General features: G+C 46.8%; 1 protein-coding gene across 1 annotated transcript in view; it reads left to right on the top strand.

Annotated features, from left to right (window-relative positions):
• The window catches only part of LOC311164706 (sodium/glucose cotransporter 2-like), a gene marked incomplete at both ends in the record, with an annotated part of 55,933 nt that overhangs the window by 8,740 nt on the left and 30,357 nt on the right, over nucleotides 1-16,836 (top strand). Inside the window, 8 exons of the mRNA XM_084224269.1 lie at nucleotides 416-451; nucleotides 813-882; nucleotides 2,071-2,151; nucleotides 4,113-4,264; nucleotides 6,601-6,648; nucleotides 7,215-7,350; nucleotides 11,871-11,978; nucleotides 16,528-16,690. Of these exons, the coding sequence (XP_084080395.1) occupies nucleotides 416-451; nucleotides 813-882; nucleotides 2,071-2,151; nucleotides 4,113-4,264; nucleotides 6,601-6,648; nucleotides 7,215-7,350; nucleotides 11,871-11,978; nucleotides 16,528-16,690 (794 nt within the window). The remainder of the gene's footprint in view (nucleotides 1-415; nucleotides 452-812; nucleotides 883-2,070; nucleotides 2,152-4,112; nucleotides 4,265-6,600; nucleotides 6,649-7,214; nucleotides 7,351-11,870; nucleotides 11,979-16,527; nucleotides 16,691-16,836) is intronic.

The raw sequence follows: 16,836 nt of genomic DNA, 5'->3' as shown, positions 1-16,836 counted from the left end.
TCCATCCCAGTCCCTCCCAGATCCCTCCCAGTATCCCCCAGTCCCTCCCAGTCCCCTCCCAGTCTATCCCAGTATAACCCATTATATCCCAGTCCCTTCCCAGTCCCTCCCAGTCCATCCCAGTCCATCCCAGTCCATTCCCAGTCCATCCCAGTCCATCCCAGTCCCTCCCAGTCCATCCCAGTCCCTCCCAGTATAACCCAGTCCACTCCCAGTCCATTCCCAGTCCCTCCCAGTTACCTCCCAGCTTATCCCAGTCCATCTCCAGTCCCTCCCAGATCCCTCCCAGTATAACCCAGTTCCCTCCCAGTCCAAACCAGTCCATTCCCAGTCCATCCCAGTCCATTCCCAGTCCCTCCTTGTCCCTCCCAGTCCAAACCAGTCCAAACCAGTACAAACCAGTTCCCCCCCGCAGGTGGACATGTACTCGGGCGCTCTGTTCATCCGCGAGGCGCTGGGCTGGGACCTGTACGGCTCCGTGGGGGCGCTGCTGGGCGTCACCGCGCTCTACACCGTTACTGGTTTGTACTGGTTTATACTGGTTTGTACTGGTTTGGGCTGGTTTGTACTGGGAGGGGCCGGGAGGGGCCGGGAATGGGCTGGGCTGTACTGGTTTGTACTGGTTTGTACTGGGAGGCGCTGGGCTGGGACCTGTACGGCTCCGTGGGGGCGCTGCTGGGCGTCACCGCGCTCTACACCGTTACTGGTTTGTACTGGTTTGTACTGGTTTGTACTGGGAATGCGCTGGGAGGGGCCGGGAATGGGCTGGGCTGTACTGGTTTGTACTGGTTTGTACTGGTTTGTACTGGGAGGCGCTGGGCTGGGACCTGTACGGCTCCGTGGGGGCGCTGCTGGGCGTCACCGCGCTCTACACCGTTACTGGTTTGTACTGGTTTATACTGGTTTGGACTGGGAATGCACTGGGAGGGGCCGGGAATGGGCTGGGCTGTACTGGTTTGTACTGGTTTGTACTGGGAGGCGCTGGGCTGGGACCTGTACGTCTCCGTGGGGGCGCTGCTGGGCGTCACCGCGCTCTACACCGTTACTGGTTTGTACTGGTTTGTACTGGTTTGTACTGGTTTGGCTGGGAATGCGCTGGGAGGGGCCGGGAATGGGCTGGGCTGTACTGGTTTGTACTGGTTTGTACTGGGAGGCGCTGGGCTTGGACCTGTACGGCTCCGTGGGGGCGCTGCTGGGCGTCACCGCGCTCTACACCGTTACTGGTTTGTACTGGTTTGTACTGGTTTGTACTGGTTTGGACTGGTTTGGGCTGGGAGGGGCCGGGAATGGGCTGGGCTGTACTGGTTTGTACTGGTTTGTACTGGGATGGACTGGGATTGGACTGGGAGGGACTGGGAGGGACTGGGAGGGGTTGGGTTGTACTGGTTTGTACTGGTTTGTACTGGGATGGACTGGGAATGGGCAGGGTTATACTGGTTTGTACTGGTTTGGACTGGTTTGGACTGGTTTGGACTGGGAGGGGCTGGTCTGTACTGGTCTGTACTGGTCTGTACTGGTTTGTACTGGTTTGTACTGGTTTGTACTGGTTTGTACTGGTTTGGACTGGTTTGTACTGGTTTGTACTGGGAGGGAACTGGGATTGTACTGGGAGGGGACTGGGCGGAGCTTAACTGGCTTTGTGGGTGTGGTTTAACCGGCTCTGGGTGTGGCCTAACTGGGTGGGTGTGGTCTAAAGAGGACTGGGCGTGGCTTTGGTGTTGTGGGCGTGGCCTAATTCTTTATGGGTGCGGCTTTATGGGGATCTGGGCGTGGCTTTGAATAGGTGGGCGTGGCCTCGATGGGTGCCAGTTGATTGTGGGCGTGGTCTAATGGAGCTGGGTGTGGGCTGATGGCTGGGCGTGGCTTTAATGGAAATGGGCGTGGCTTAGGGCCGCTGGGCGTGGCTTAATCCTATCTGGGCTGCTGTGGGCGTGGCTTGGGGGGTGGGCGTGGTTTAATCTGTCCTGGGTGGGTGAGGGCGTGGCCTGAGTGGGTGTGGGCGTGGTCTGTGTGGATGTGGGCGTGGTCTGTGTGGGCGTGGGCGTGGTCTAACGCGGTGGGCGTGGCCAGGCGGGCTGACGGCGCTGATGTTCGCGGACCTGGTGCAGACCCTGATCATCATCGCGGGCGCCTCCGTGCTGGCCGGATACGGTACTGGTTTATACTGGTTTATACTGGTTTATACTGGTTTATACTGGTTTATACTGGTTTATACTGGTTTATACTGGGAGGGACTGGGAGGGACTGGTTTAGACTGGTTTATACTGGGAGGGACTGGTTTAGACTGGTTTAGACTGGTTTAGACTGGTTTATACTGGGAGGGACTGGTTTAGACTGGTTTAGACTGGTTTAGATTGGTCCATACTGGTCCATACTGGTCTACACCACTTTATACTGGTTTATTCTAATTTTTTCTGCTTTATACTGGTTTATACTGGTTCATACTGGTTTATACTGGTCTGTACTGGTTTATACTGGTCCATACTGGTCCACACTGATTACCGGGAGGAGGCACCACCCATTGTCCCACCTCCCATACTGGTCCATACTGGTCCATACTGGTTTATACCACTTTATACTGGTTTATTCTAATTTATACCGGTTCATACTGGTTCATACTGGTTCGTACTGGTCTGTACTGGTCTGTACTGGTTACTGGGAGGAGTCACCACCCACTCTCCAAACCCACCCCCACCTCCCATACTGGTCCATACTGGTTTATACCACTTCATACTGGTTTATTCTACTTTATACTGGTTTTTACTGGTTCATACTGGTTCATACTGGTTTATACTGGTCCATAATGGTTTCCAGCAGTGCTGGGTGCTGTGGGGGGGTACCAGGGCCTGCTGTCCCACCTCCCATACTGGTTTATACTGGTTTATAGCTCTTTATACTGGTTTATATTAGTTTATTCTAATGTATACTGCTTTATACCAGTTCATACTGGTTCATACTGGTTTATACTGGTTCATACTGGTTTATACTGGTCTGTACTGGTTTATACTGGTCCATACTGGTCCACACTGATTTCCGGGAGGAGTCACCACCCGTTGTCCAAGCCCCATACTGGTCCATACTGGTCCATACTGGTTTATACCACTTTATACTGGTTTATTCTAATTTTTTCTGCTTTATACTGGTTTATACTGGTTCATACTGGTTTATACTGGTCTGTACTGGTTTATACTGGTCCATACTGGTCCGTACTGGTTACTGGGAGGAGCCACCACCCATTGTCCAAGCCCCATACTGGTCCATACTGGTCCATACTGGTTTATACCACCTTATACTGGTTTATTCTAATTTATACTGGTTCATACCGGTTCATACCGGTTCATACCGGTTCATACTGGTTTATACTGGTCTGTACTGGTTTATACTGGTCCATACTGGTCCGTACTGGTTACTAGGAGGGGCCACCACCCATTGTCCAAACCCCATACTGGTCCATACTGGTCCATACTGGTTTATACCACTTTATACTGGTTTATTCTACTTTATACTGGTTTTTACCGGTTCATACTGGTTCATACTGGTTTATACTAGTCTGTACTGGTTTATACTGGTCTGTACTGGTCCACACTGATTTCCAGGAGGAGTCACCACCCACTCTCCAAACCCACCCCAACCTCCCATACTGGTCCATACTGGTTTATACCACTTTATACTGGTTTATTCTACTTTATGCTGGTTTTTACCGGTTCATACTGGTTCATACTGGTTTATACTGGTCTGTACTGGTTTATACTGGTCTGTACTGGTCCATACTGTTTACTGGGAGGAGCCACCACCCATTGTCACACCTCCCATACTGGTCCATACTGGTCCATACTGGTCCATACTGGTTTATATTGGTCTATTCTAATTTATACTGCTTTTTACTGGTTTATACTGGTTCATACTGGTTCATACTGGTCTGTACTGGTTTATACTGGTCCATACTGGTCCACACTGATTTCCGGGAGGAGGCACCACCCATTGTCCCACCTCCCATACTGGTGCATACTGGTCCATACTGGTTTATATTGGTTTATTCTACTTTATACTGCTTTATACCAGTTCATACTGGTTCATACTGGTTCATACTGGTTTATACTGGTTTCCCGCAGCGCTGGGCGCCGTGGGGGGGTACCAGGGCCTGCTGGAGCGCTACCCCCTGGCGCTGCCCCCCAACTCCACGGGGCCCTGCGGGCGCCCCCGGCCCGACGCCTTCCACCTGCTGAGGCACCCGAGCAGCGGCGACCTGCCCTGGCCCGGGCTGGTGCTGGGGCTGGGCATCATCTCGGCCTGGTACTGGTGCACCGACCAGGTGGGACTGGTTTGTACTGGGAGGGACTGGGAGGGACTGGGAATGGACTGGGATATACTGGGATGGAGTGGGAATGGATTGGGTTACACTGGGAGGGACTGGGAATAATCCTGGGCTGGTGCTGGGGCTGGGCATCATCTCGGCCTGGTACTGGTGCACCGACCAGGTGGGACTGGGACGGACTGGGAGGGACTGGGAGGGACTGGGAATGGACTGGGTTATACTGGGATGGAGTGGGAATGGACTGGGTTACAGTGGGAATGGACTGGGAGGGACTGGGAATGATCCCGGGCTGGTGCTGGGGCTGGGCATCATCTCGGCCTGGTACTGGTGCACCGACCAGGTGGGACTGGTTTATACTGGGAGGGACTGGGAATGGACTGGGATATACTGGGATATACCGGGAATTGACTGGGAGGGACTGGGTTACACTGGGTTATACTGGGAATGATCCCGGGCTGGTGCTGGGGCTGGGCATCATCTCGGCCTGGTACTGGTGCACCGACCAGGTGGGACTGGTTTGTACTGGTTTGTACTGGGAGGGACTGGTTTATACTGGGATATACCGGGAATTGACTGGGAGGGACTGGGTTACACTGGGTTACACTGGGAGGGACTGGGAATGATCCCGGGCTGGTGCTGGGGCTGGGCATCATCTCGGCCTGGTACTGGTGCACCGACCAGGTGGGACTGGTTTGTACTGGTTTGTACTGGGAATGGTCTAAACCTGGGAATGGGGGCACTGGGTTATACTGGGAATGGACTGGGAGGGACTGGGAATGATCCCAGGCTGGTGCTGGGGCTGGGCATCATCTCGGCCTGGTACTGGTGCACCGACCAGGTGGGACTGGGACATACTGGGAGGGATAGGGATATACTGGTTTATACTGGGAATGGACTGGGAATCGTCTAAAACTGGGAATGGGGGCACTGGGTTATACTGGGAATGGACTGGGTTACACTGGGAGGGACTGGGAATGATCCCGGGCTGGTGCTGGGGCTGGGCATCATCTCGGCCTGGTACTGGTGCACCAACCAGGTGGGACTGGTTTGTACTGGTTTGTACTGGTTTGTACTGGTTTGTACTGGTTTGTACTGGGAGGGACTGGGTTATACTGGGATGGAGTGGGAATGGACTGGGAATGGACTGGGTTACACTGGGAATGGACTGGGAGTGACTGGGAATGATCCCGGGCTGGTGCTGGGGCTGGGCATCATCTCGGCCTGGTACTGGTGCACCGACCAGGTGGGACTGGTTTGTACTGGTTTGTACTGGGAGGGACTGGTTTATACTGGGATGGAGTGGGAATGGACTGGGTTACACTGGGAATGGACTGGGAGTGACTGGGAATGATCCCGGGCTGGTGCTGGGGCTGGGCATCATCTCCGCCTGGTACTGGTGCACCGACCAGGTGGGAGTGGTTTATACTGGGAGGGACTGGGAGGGACAGGGAATGGACTGGGATATACTGGGATGGAGTGGGAATGGACTGGGTTACACTGGGAGGGACTGGGAATGGACTGGGTTATACTGGGATATACTGGGATGGAGTGGGAATGTACTGGGTTACACTGGGAATGGACTGGGAATGATCCCGGGCTGGTGCTGGGGCTGGGCATCATCTCGGCCTGGTACTGGTGCACCGACCAGGTGGGACTGGTTTATACTGGTTTGTACTGGGAATGGTCTAAACCTGGGAATGGGGGCACTGGGTTATACTGGGAATGGACTGGGAGGGACTGGGAATGATCCCGGGCTGGTGCTGGGGCTGGGCATCATCTCGGCCTGGTACTGGTGCACTGACCAGGTGGGACTGGTTTGTACTGGTTTGTACTGGGAGGGACTGGGAATGGACTGGGATATACTGGGATATACTGGGATGGAGTGGGAATGGACTGGGTTACACTGGGAGGGACTGGGAATGATCCCGGGCTGGTGCTGGGGCTGGGCATCATCTCGGCCTGGTACTGGTGCACCAACCAGGTGGGACTGGGACGGACTGGGAGGGACTGGGAATGGACTGGGATATACCGGGAATTGACTGGGAGGGACTGGGTTACACTGGGTTACACTGGGAGTGACTGGGAATGATCCCGGGCTGGTGCTGGGGCTGGGCATCATCTCGGCCTGGTACTGGTGCACCGACCAGGTGGGACTGGTTTATACTGGTTTGTACTGGGAGGGACTGGGAGGGACTGGGTTATACTGGGATATACTGGGAATGGAATGGGATATACTGAGAATGGACTGGTTTATACTGGGAGTGACTGGGAATGATCCCGGGCTGGTGCTGGGGCTGGGCATCATCTCGGCCTGGTACTGGTGCACCGACCAGGTGGGACTGGTTTGTACTGGTTTGTACCGGGAATGGTCTAAACCTGGGAATGGGGGCACTGGGTTATACTGGGAGGGACTGGGAATGGACTGGGTTATACTGGAAGGGACTGGGTTATACTGGGTTATACTGGGAGGGACTGGGTTATACTGGGAGGGACTGGGAATGGACTGGGTTATACTGGGAGGGACTGGGTTATACTGGGAGGGAGTGGGTTATACTGGGTTATACTGGGAGGGAATGGACTGAGTTATACTGGGAGGGACTGGTTTATACTGGGTTATACTGGGAGGGACTGGGTTATACTGGGAGGGACTGGGAATGGACTGGGTTATAGTGGGAGGGACTGGGAGGGAGTACTGGGCTGTAACTGGGATAACTGGTCTGTAACTGGGATAACTGGGCTGGAACTGGGATTACTGGTCTATAACTGGGATAACTGCTCTATAACTGGGATAACCGGTCTATAACTGGGACAACCAGTCTGTAACCGGTCTGGAACCGGTCCCACCAGTCCGGAACTGGTCCCTAACTGGTTTATACTGGTGCGGGCCCCTCCCCCGCAGGTGATCGTGCAGCGCTGCCTGGCCGGCCGCTCCCTCACCCACGTCCGCGCCGGCTGCGTCGTCTGCGGCTACCTCAAGGTGCTGCCCATGTTCCTGATGGTGCTGCCCGGCATGGCCGCCCGCGTCCTCTTCCCGGGTCAGACTCCTACTGGTTTATACTGGTTTATACTGGTTTATACTGGTTTATATTGGATTTAAGGGAGTTATCCAAGATGGCCGCCTGCAGTGGGGTTTACAAGATGGTCGCCCAAAATGGCTGCGACGCACCAGATCTAAGATGGCCGCCCAGGATGGCACCCTCTTAGAGTGAGCCATTGGTCCATACTGGTTTATACTGGTTTATACTGGTTTATACTGGTTTATACTGGTTTATATGGAATTTAATAAGGTTATGCAATATGGCCGCCTGCATTGGGGTTTACAAGATGGCCGCCCAAAATGGCTGCCAGAGAAGGGATCTAAGATGGCCGCCCAAGATGGCACCCCCTTTTAGTGAGCCATTACTGGTTTATACTGGTTTATACTGGTTTATACTGGTTTATACTGGTTTATACTGGTTTATATTAAGGGAGTTATCCAAGATGGCCGCCTGCATTGGGGTTTCCAAGATGGCCACCCAAAATGGCTGCTCCACACCAGATCTAAGATGGCCGCCCAAGATGGCACCTGGTTATACTGAGACATTGGTCCATAGTGGTTTATACTGGTTTATACTGGTTTATACTGGTTTATACTGGTTTATATGGGATTTAAGGGGGTTATCCAATATGGCCGCCTGCATTGGAGTTTACAAGATGGCCATCCAAAATGGCTGCCACACACCAGATCTAAGATGGCCACCCAAGATGGCACCCCCTTAAAGTGAGCCATTACTGGTTTATACTGGTTTATACTGGTTTATACTGGTTTATACTGGTTTATATGGGATTTAAGGAAGTTATCCAATATGGCCGCCTGCATTGGAGTTACCAAGATGGCCGCCCAAAATGGCTGCTATACACCAAATCTAAGATGGCTGCCCAAGATGCTGCCCCAGTATAGACAGACATTGGTCCATACTGGTTTATACTGGTTTATACTGGTTTATACTGGTTTATATGGGATTTAAGGGGGTTATCCAATATGGCCGCCTGCATTGGGGTTTACAAGATGGCCGCCCAAAATGGCTGCTCCACACCAGATCTAAGATGGCCGCCCAAGATGGCACCTGGTTATACTGAGACATAAGTCCATACTGGTTTATACTGGTTTATACTGGTTTATACTGGTTTATACTGGTTTATACTGGTTTATATGGGATTTAAGGGAGTTATCCAATATGGCGGCCTGCATTGGGGTTTCCAAGATGGCCACCCAAAATGGCTGCTCCACACCAGATCTAAGATGGCCGCCCAAGATGGCACCTGCTTATACTGAGCCATTAGTCCATACTGGTTTATACTGGTTTATACTGGTTTATACTGGTTTATACTGGTTTATATGGGATTTAAGGGGTTTATCCAATATGGCCGCCTGCATTGGGGTTTACAAGATGGCCGCCCAAAATGGCTGCTGCACACCAGATCTAAGATGGCTGCCCAAGATGCTGCCCCAGTATAGACAGACATTGGTCCATACTGGTTTATACTGGTTTATACTGGTTTATACTGGTTTATACTGGTTTATATTGGATTTAAGGGAGTTATCCAATATGGCCGCCTGCATTGGGGTTTCCAAGATGGCCGCCCAAAATGGCTGCTCCACACCAGATCTAAGATGGCCACCCAAGATGGCACCTGGTTATACTGAGACATTAGTCCATACTGGTTTATACTGGTTTATACTGGTTTATACTGGTTTATACTGGGTTATATGGGATTTAAGGGGGTTATCCAATATGGCCGCCTGAATTGGGGTTTCCAAGATGGCTGCCCAAAATGGCTGCTACGCACCAGATCTAAGTTGGCAGCCCAAGATGGTGCCCCAGTATAGACAGACATTGGTCCATACTGGTTTATACTGGTTTATACTGGTTTATACTGGTTAATATCAAGTTTAAGGGAGTTATCCAATATGGCCGCCTGCATTGGGGTTTCCAAGATGGCCGCCCAAAATGGCCGCCAGAGAAGGGATCTAAGATGGCCGCCCAAGATGGCGCCCCTGTATGGCCAGCTCCTGGTGCCTACTGGTCTGTACTGGTTTATACTGGTCTGTACTGGTCCATACCGGTTTATGCTGGTCCATACTGGTCCATACTGGTTTATACCAGACCATACTGGTTTATACTGCTCCATACTGGTCCATACTGGTTTATACTGGTCCATACTGGTCCATACTGGTCCATACTGGTCCATACCAGTCTGTACTGGTCCGTACTGGTCCATACCGGTCCACACTGGTTTATACTGGTCCATACCGGTCCATACTGTTTCATACTGGTCCATACTGGTCCATATAAGTCCATACTGGTCTGTACTGGTCCATACTGGTTTATACTGGTCCATACTGCTCCATACTGGTCCATAGTGGTTTATACTGGTCCATACCGGTCCGTACTGGTTTATACTGGTTTATACCGGTCCATACTGGTCCATACCGGTCCGTACTGGTTTATACCGGTCCATACTGGTTTATACCGGTCCATACCGGTCTATACTGGTCCATACTGGTCCATACTGGTTTATACCGGTCCATACCGGTCCATACTGGTTCATACTGGTTTATACTGGTCCATACTGGTTTATACCGGTCCGTACTGGTCCATACCGGTCCATACCGGTCCATACTGGTTTATACTGGTCCATACTGCTCCATACCGGTCCATACTGGTCCATACTGGTCCGTACTGGTTTATACTGGTCCATACCGGTCCATACTGGTCTATACCGGTCCATACTGGTTTATACTGGTCCATACTGGTGTATACCAGTCCATACTGGTCCATACTGGTCCATACTGGTTTATACTGCTCCATACTGGTCCATACTGGTTTATACTGGTTTTTACTGGTCCATACTGGTTTGCACCAGTCCATACTGGTCCATACTGGTCCGTACTGGTTTATACTGCTCCATACTGGTCCATACTGGTCCGTACTGGTTTATACTGGTCCGTACTGGTTTATACTGGTCCATATTGGTTTATACTGGTCCATACTGCTCCATACTGGTCCATACTGGTCCATACCAGCCCATACTGGTCCATACTGGTCTGTACTGGTCCATACTGGTCCATACTGGTCCATACTGGTCCATACTGGTCCATACTGGTCCATACTGGTCCATACTGGTCCATACTGGTCCGTACTGGTCCATACTGGTTCATACTGGTTTATACCGGTCCATACTGGTTTATACCGGTCCATACTGGTTTATACCGGTCTGTACTGGTCCGTACTGGTCCATACTGCTCCATACCGGTCCATACCAGTACATACTGGTTTATACTGGTCCATACCGGTCCATACCGGTCCATACTGGTCCATACTGGTTTATACTGGTCCATACTGGTTTATACTGGTCCATACCGCTCCATACTGGTCCATACTGGTTTATAGTGATCCATACTGGTCCATACTGGTCCATACTGGTCCATACTGGTCCATTCTGGTCCATACCGGTCCATACTGCTCCATACTGGTCCATACTGGTTTATACTGGTCCCTACTGGTCCATACTGGTCCATACTGGTTTATACCGGTCCATACTGGTCCATACTGGTCCATACTGGTCCATACTGGTCCATACTGGTCCATACTGGTTTATACTGGTTTATACTGGTCCATACTGGTCCATACTGGTTTATACTGGTTTATACTGGTCCATACTGGTCCATACTGGTTTATACTGGTCCATACTGGTTTATACTGGTCCATACTGGTTTATACTGGTCCATACTGGTCCATACTGGTCCATACTGGTCCGTACTGGTTTATACCGGTCCGTACCGGTCCATACTGGTCCATACTGGTTTATACTGGCCCATACCGGTCCGTACTGGTTTATACTGGTCCATACTGATCCGTTCTGGTCCATACTGGTTTATACTGGTCCGTACTGGTTTATACTGGTCCATACTGGTCCATACTGGTCCATACTGCTTTATACTGGTCCATACCGGTCTGTACTGGTCCATACTGGTCCATACTGGTTTATACTGGTCCGTACTGGTCCATACTGGTCCATACCGCTCCATACTGGTCCATACTGGTCCATACCGGTCCATACTGGTTTATACTGGTCCATACTGGTCCATACTGGTTTATACTGGTTTATACTGGTCCATACTGGTCCATACTGGTCTATACTGGTCCATACTGGTCCATACTGGTCCATACTGGTCCATACTGGTTTATACTGGTCCATACTGGTCCGTACTGGTCCATACTGGTCCATACTGGTCCATACTGGTCCGTACTGGTCCATACTGGTCCATACTGGTCCATACTGGTCCGTACTGGTCCATACTGGTCCATACTGGTCCATACTGGTCCGTACTGGTCCATACTGGTCCATACTGGTCCATACTGGTCCGTACTGGTCCATACTGGTCCATACTGGTCCATACTGGTCCGTACTGGTCCATACTGGTCCATACTGGTCCATACTGGTCCGTACTGGTCCATACTGGTCCATACTGGTCCATACTGGTCTATACTGGTCCGTACTGGTCCCGCAGAGGTCGTCGGCTGCGCTGACCCCCAGGGCTGCTCCCGGGCCTGCGGCTCCGCCCTCGGCTGCTCCAACGTGGCCTATCCCAGACTGGTGCTCAGCCTGCTGCCCCCCGGTAATTAATTACCGCTAATTAGCTAATTATTAGTGATTATTAATGAATTATCAGTGATTATTAATGAGTTATTAGTGATTATTAATGATTTATTAATGATTTATTAATGATTTATTAGTGGTTATTAATGGCGGCCTATCCCAGACTGGTGCTCAGCCTGCTGCCCCCCGGTAATTAATTACTGTTAATTAATTAATTATTAGTGATTATCAATGAGTTAGCAGTGATTATTAATGAGTTATCAGTGATTATTAATGATTTATTAATGATTTATTAATGATTTATTAATGGTTATTAATGGCGGACTATCGCAGACTGGTGCTCAGCCTGGTGCCCCCCGGTAATTAATTACTGCTAATTAATTAATTATTAGTGATTATTAATGAGTTATCAGTGATTATTAATGAGTTATTAGTGATTATTCATGATTTATTAATGATTTATTAATGATTTATTAGTGGTTATTAATGGCGGCCTATCCCAGACTGGTGCTCAGCCTGCTGCCCCCCGGTAATTAATTACCGTTAATTAGTTAATTATTAATGATTATTAATGAGCTATCAGTGATTATTATTGAGTTATTAGTGATTATTAATGATTTATTAATGATTTATTAGTGGTTATTAATGGCGGCCTATCCCAGACTGGTGCTCAGCCTGCTGCCCCCCGGTAATTAATTACCGCTAATTAATTAATAATTAATGATTATTAATGAGTTTTCAGTGATTATTAATGAGTTATCAATGATTATTCATGATTTAATAATGATTTATTAATGATTTATTAGTGGTTATTAATGGCGGCCTATCCCAGACTGGTGCTCAGCCTGCTGCCCCCCGGTAATTAATTACCGCTAATTAATTAATTATTAGTGATTATCAATGAGTTAGCAGTGATTATTAATGAGTTATTAGCGATTATTAATGATTTATTAATGATTTATTAATGATTTATTAGTGGTTATTAATGGCGGCCTATCCCAGACTGGTGCTCAGCCTGCTGCCCCCCGGTAATTAATTAGCGTTTATTAGCTAATTATTAATGATTATTAATGAGTTAGCAGTGATTATTACTGAGTTATCAGCGATTATTAATGATTTATTAATGATTTATTAATGATTTATTAGTGGTTATTAATGGCGGCCTATCCCAGACTGGTGCTCAGCCTGCTGCCCCCCGGTAATTAATTAGCGCTAATTAATTAATTATTAGTGATTATTAATGAGCTATCAATGATTATTAATGAGTTATTAGTGATTATTAATGAGTTATTAATGATTTATTAGTGATTTATTAGTGGTTATTAATGGCGGCCTATCCCAGACTGGTGCTCAGCCTGCTGCCCCCTGGTAATTAATTACCGCTAATTAATTAATTATTAGTGATTATTAATGAGTTATCACTGATTATTAATGAATTATTAGTGATTATTAATGATTTATTAATGATTTATTAATGATTTATTAGTGGTTATTAATGGCGGCCTATCCCAGACTGGTGCTCAGCCTGCTGCCCCCCGGTAATTCATTAGTGCTAATTAATTAATTATTAGTGATTATCAATGAGTTATTAGAGATTTATTAGTGATTATTAATGATTTATTAGTGGCTAATAACGGGCTAATAATCCTAATTATTAGGGCTAATAATTCCATTTTTTTGCCGATTTTTGCCATTTTTTCACGGATTTCCCCCATTAATTATTAATTAATTAACGACTAATTATTATTAGTGGCTAATCACGGGTTATTAGGACTAATAACTGTCTAATAATCCTAATTATGAGGGCTAATAATTCCATTTTTGGGCCAATTTTTGCCATTCTTTCTCGATTTTTTCCATTTTCCCCCATTAATTATTAATTAATTAACGACTAATTATTATTAGTGGCTAATCACGGGTTATTAGGACTAATAAATGGCTAATAATCCTAATTATTAGCGCTAATAACTCAATTTTTGGGGCTGATAATTCCATTTTTTAACCAATTTTTGCCGGGATTTCCCATTTATTAATTATTAATTAACGACTAATAATTATTTCTGGCTAATGACGGGTTATTAGGAGTAATAACTGTCTAATAATCCTAATTATTAGGGCTAATAATTCCGATTTTGGGGCTAATAATTCCATGTTTGGGCCGATTTTGGCCGTTTTTTCACCGATTTTCGTCGTTATTTCCCCATTAATTATTATTAATTAGTGATTAATTAATAAATCGCGGCTAATTGCTGCTAATTACTCAATTTTAGGCCCTAATAATTCCATTATTAGCCCTAATAATTCCATTTTTGGGGCTAAAAATTCCATTTTTGGGCCGATTTTGGCTGTTTTTTCACCGATTTTCGCCGTTTTTCCCCCATTAATTATTATTAATTAGTGATTAATTAATGAATTTCGGCTAATTGCGGCTAATAACTCCATTTTAGGGCCTAATAACTGAATTATTAGCCCTAATAATTCCGATTTTGGGGCTAATAATTCCATTTTTGGGGCTAATAATTCCATTTTTGGGCCAATTTTCGCCGTTTTTCCCCCATTAATTATTATTAATTAGTGATTAATTAATGAATTTTGGCTAATTGCGGCTAATAACTCCATTTTAGGCCCTAATAACTGAATTATTAGCCCTAATAATTCCGATTTTGGGGCTAATAATTCCATTTTTGGGCCGATTTTGGCCGTTTTTTCACCATTTTTCGTTGTTATTTCCCCATTAATTATTATTAATTAGTGATTAATTAATGAATTTCGGCTAATTGCGGCTAATAACTCCATTTTAGGCCCTAATAACTGAATTATTAGCCCTAATAATTCCATTTTTGGGGCTAATAATTCCGTGTTTGGGCCGATTTTGGCCGTTTTTTCACCCATTTTTGCCGTTTTGCCCCCATTAATTATTATTAATTAGTGATTAATTAATGAATTTCGGGTAATTGCGGCTAATAACTCCATTTTAGGGCCTAATAACTGAATTATTAGTCCTAATAATTCCGATTTTGGGGCTAATAATTCCATTTTTGGGGCTAATAATTCCATTTTTGGGCCAATTTTCGCCGTTTTTCCCCCATTAATTATTATTAATTAGTGATTAATTAATGAATTTTGGCTAATCGCGGCTAATAACTCCATTTTAGGCCCTAATAACTGAATTATTAGCCCTAATAATTCCGATTTTGGTGCTAATAATTCCATTTTTGGGCTAATAATTCCATTTTTGGGCTGATTTTGGCCGTTTTTTCACCGATTTTCGTTGTTATTTCCCCTTTAATTATTATTAATTAGTGATTAATTAATGAATTGTGGCTAATTACTTCATTTTAGGCCCTAATAACTGAATTATTAGCCCTAATAATTCCGATTTTGGGGCTAATAATTCAATTTCTGGGCCGATTTCGGCCGTTTTTTCACCGATTTTCGTCGTTATTTCCCCATTAATTATTATTAATTAGTGATTAATTAATGAATTGAGGCTAATTGCGGCTAATAACTCCATTTTAGGGCCTAATAACTGAATTATTAGCCCTAATAATTCCATTTTTGGGGCTAATAATTCCGTGTTTGGGCCGATTTTGGCCATTTTTTCTCAATTTTCGCCGTTTTGCCCCCATTAATTATTATTAATTAGTGATTAATTAATGAATCGCGGCTAATTGCTGCTAATTACTCAATTTTAGGCCCTAATAATTCCATTATTAGCCCTAATAATTCCATTTTTGGGGCTAATAATTCCGATTTTGAGGCTAATAATTCCATTTTTGGGCCGATTTTGGCTGTTTTTTCACCAATTTTCGTTGGTTTTTCCCCATTAATTATTATCAATTATTATTAATTAGTGATTAATTAATGAATCGCGGCTAATAACTCCATTTTAGGCCCTAATAATTCCATTTTTGGGGCTAATAATTCCATTTTTGGGCCTATTTTGGCCGTTTTTTCACCGATTTTCGCCGGTTTTTCCCCATTAATTATTATTAATTAGTGATTAATTATTAAATTGAGGCTAATTGCAGTTAATAACTCCATTTTAGGCCCTAATAATTGAATTATTAGCCCTAATAATTCCGATTTTGAGGCTAATAATTCCATTTTTGGGCCGATTTTGGCAGTTTTTTCACCAATTTTCGTCGTTATTTCCCCATTAATTATTATTAATTAGTGATTAATTAATGAATTGAGGCTAATTGCGCCTAATAACTCCAGTTTAGGCCCTAATAATTCCATTTTAGGCCCTAATAATTCCATTTTTTGGGCTAATAATTCTGATTTTGGGGCTAATAATTCTGATTTTGGGGCTAATAATTCCATTTTTGGGCCGATTTTGGCCGGGTTTTCTCCATTAATTATCATTAATTAGTGAATAATTAATTAATTGCGGCTAATAACTCAATTTTAGGCCCTAATAATTCCATTTTTGGGGCTAATAATTCCATTTTTGGGCCGTTTTTGGGCCGATTTTCGCCGTTTTTTCGCCGATTTCTGCCGGGTTTTTTGCGTTAATGATCATTAATTAGCGGTTAATTAATGAACTCATTAATTAACGCCCCCAGGGCTGCGGGGGCTGATGCTGGCCGTGGTGCTGGCGGCGCTGATGTCGTCGCTGGCCTCCATCTTCGCCAGCTCGGCCGCGCTCTTCACGCTCGACGTCTACAGGAGGCTCCGCCCAGGGGCGGGGCCACGGCACCTCCTGATCGCCGGCAGGTCAGGGGGCGGGGCAAAAGATGGGAGGGGGCGGGGCTACGGCTGGGAGGGGGCGGGGTCACAGCTGGGATGGGGGCGGGGCCAAGGTACCTCCTGATCGCTGGCAGGTCAGGGGGCGGGGCCAAAGATAGGAGGGGGCGGGGCTACAGACGAGAGGG

The sequence above is a fragment of the Fringilla coelebs genome (genome assembly GCF_963513975.1).
Source record: "Fringilla coelebs genome assembly, chromosome: 35".
Classification (NCBI taxonomy): Eukaryota; Metazoa; Chordata; class Aves; order Passeriformes; family Fringillidae; genus Fringilla; species Fringilla coelebs.
The sequence above is the reverse complement of the archived record's forward strand: the minus strand, read 5'-3'. Positions and strand labels throughout refer to the sequence as shown.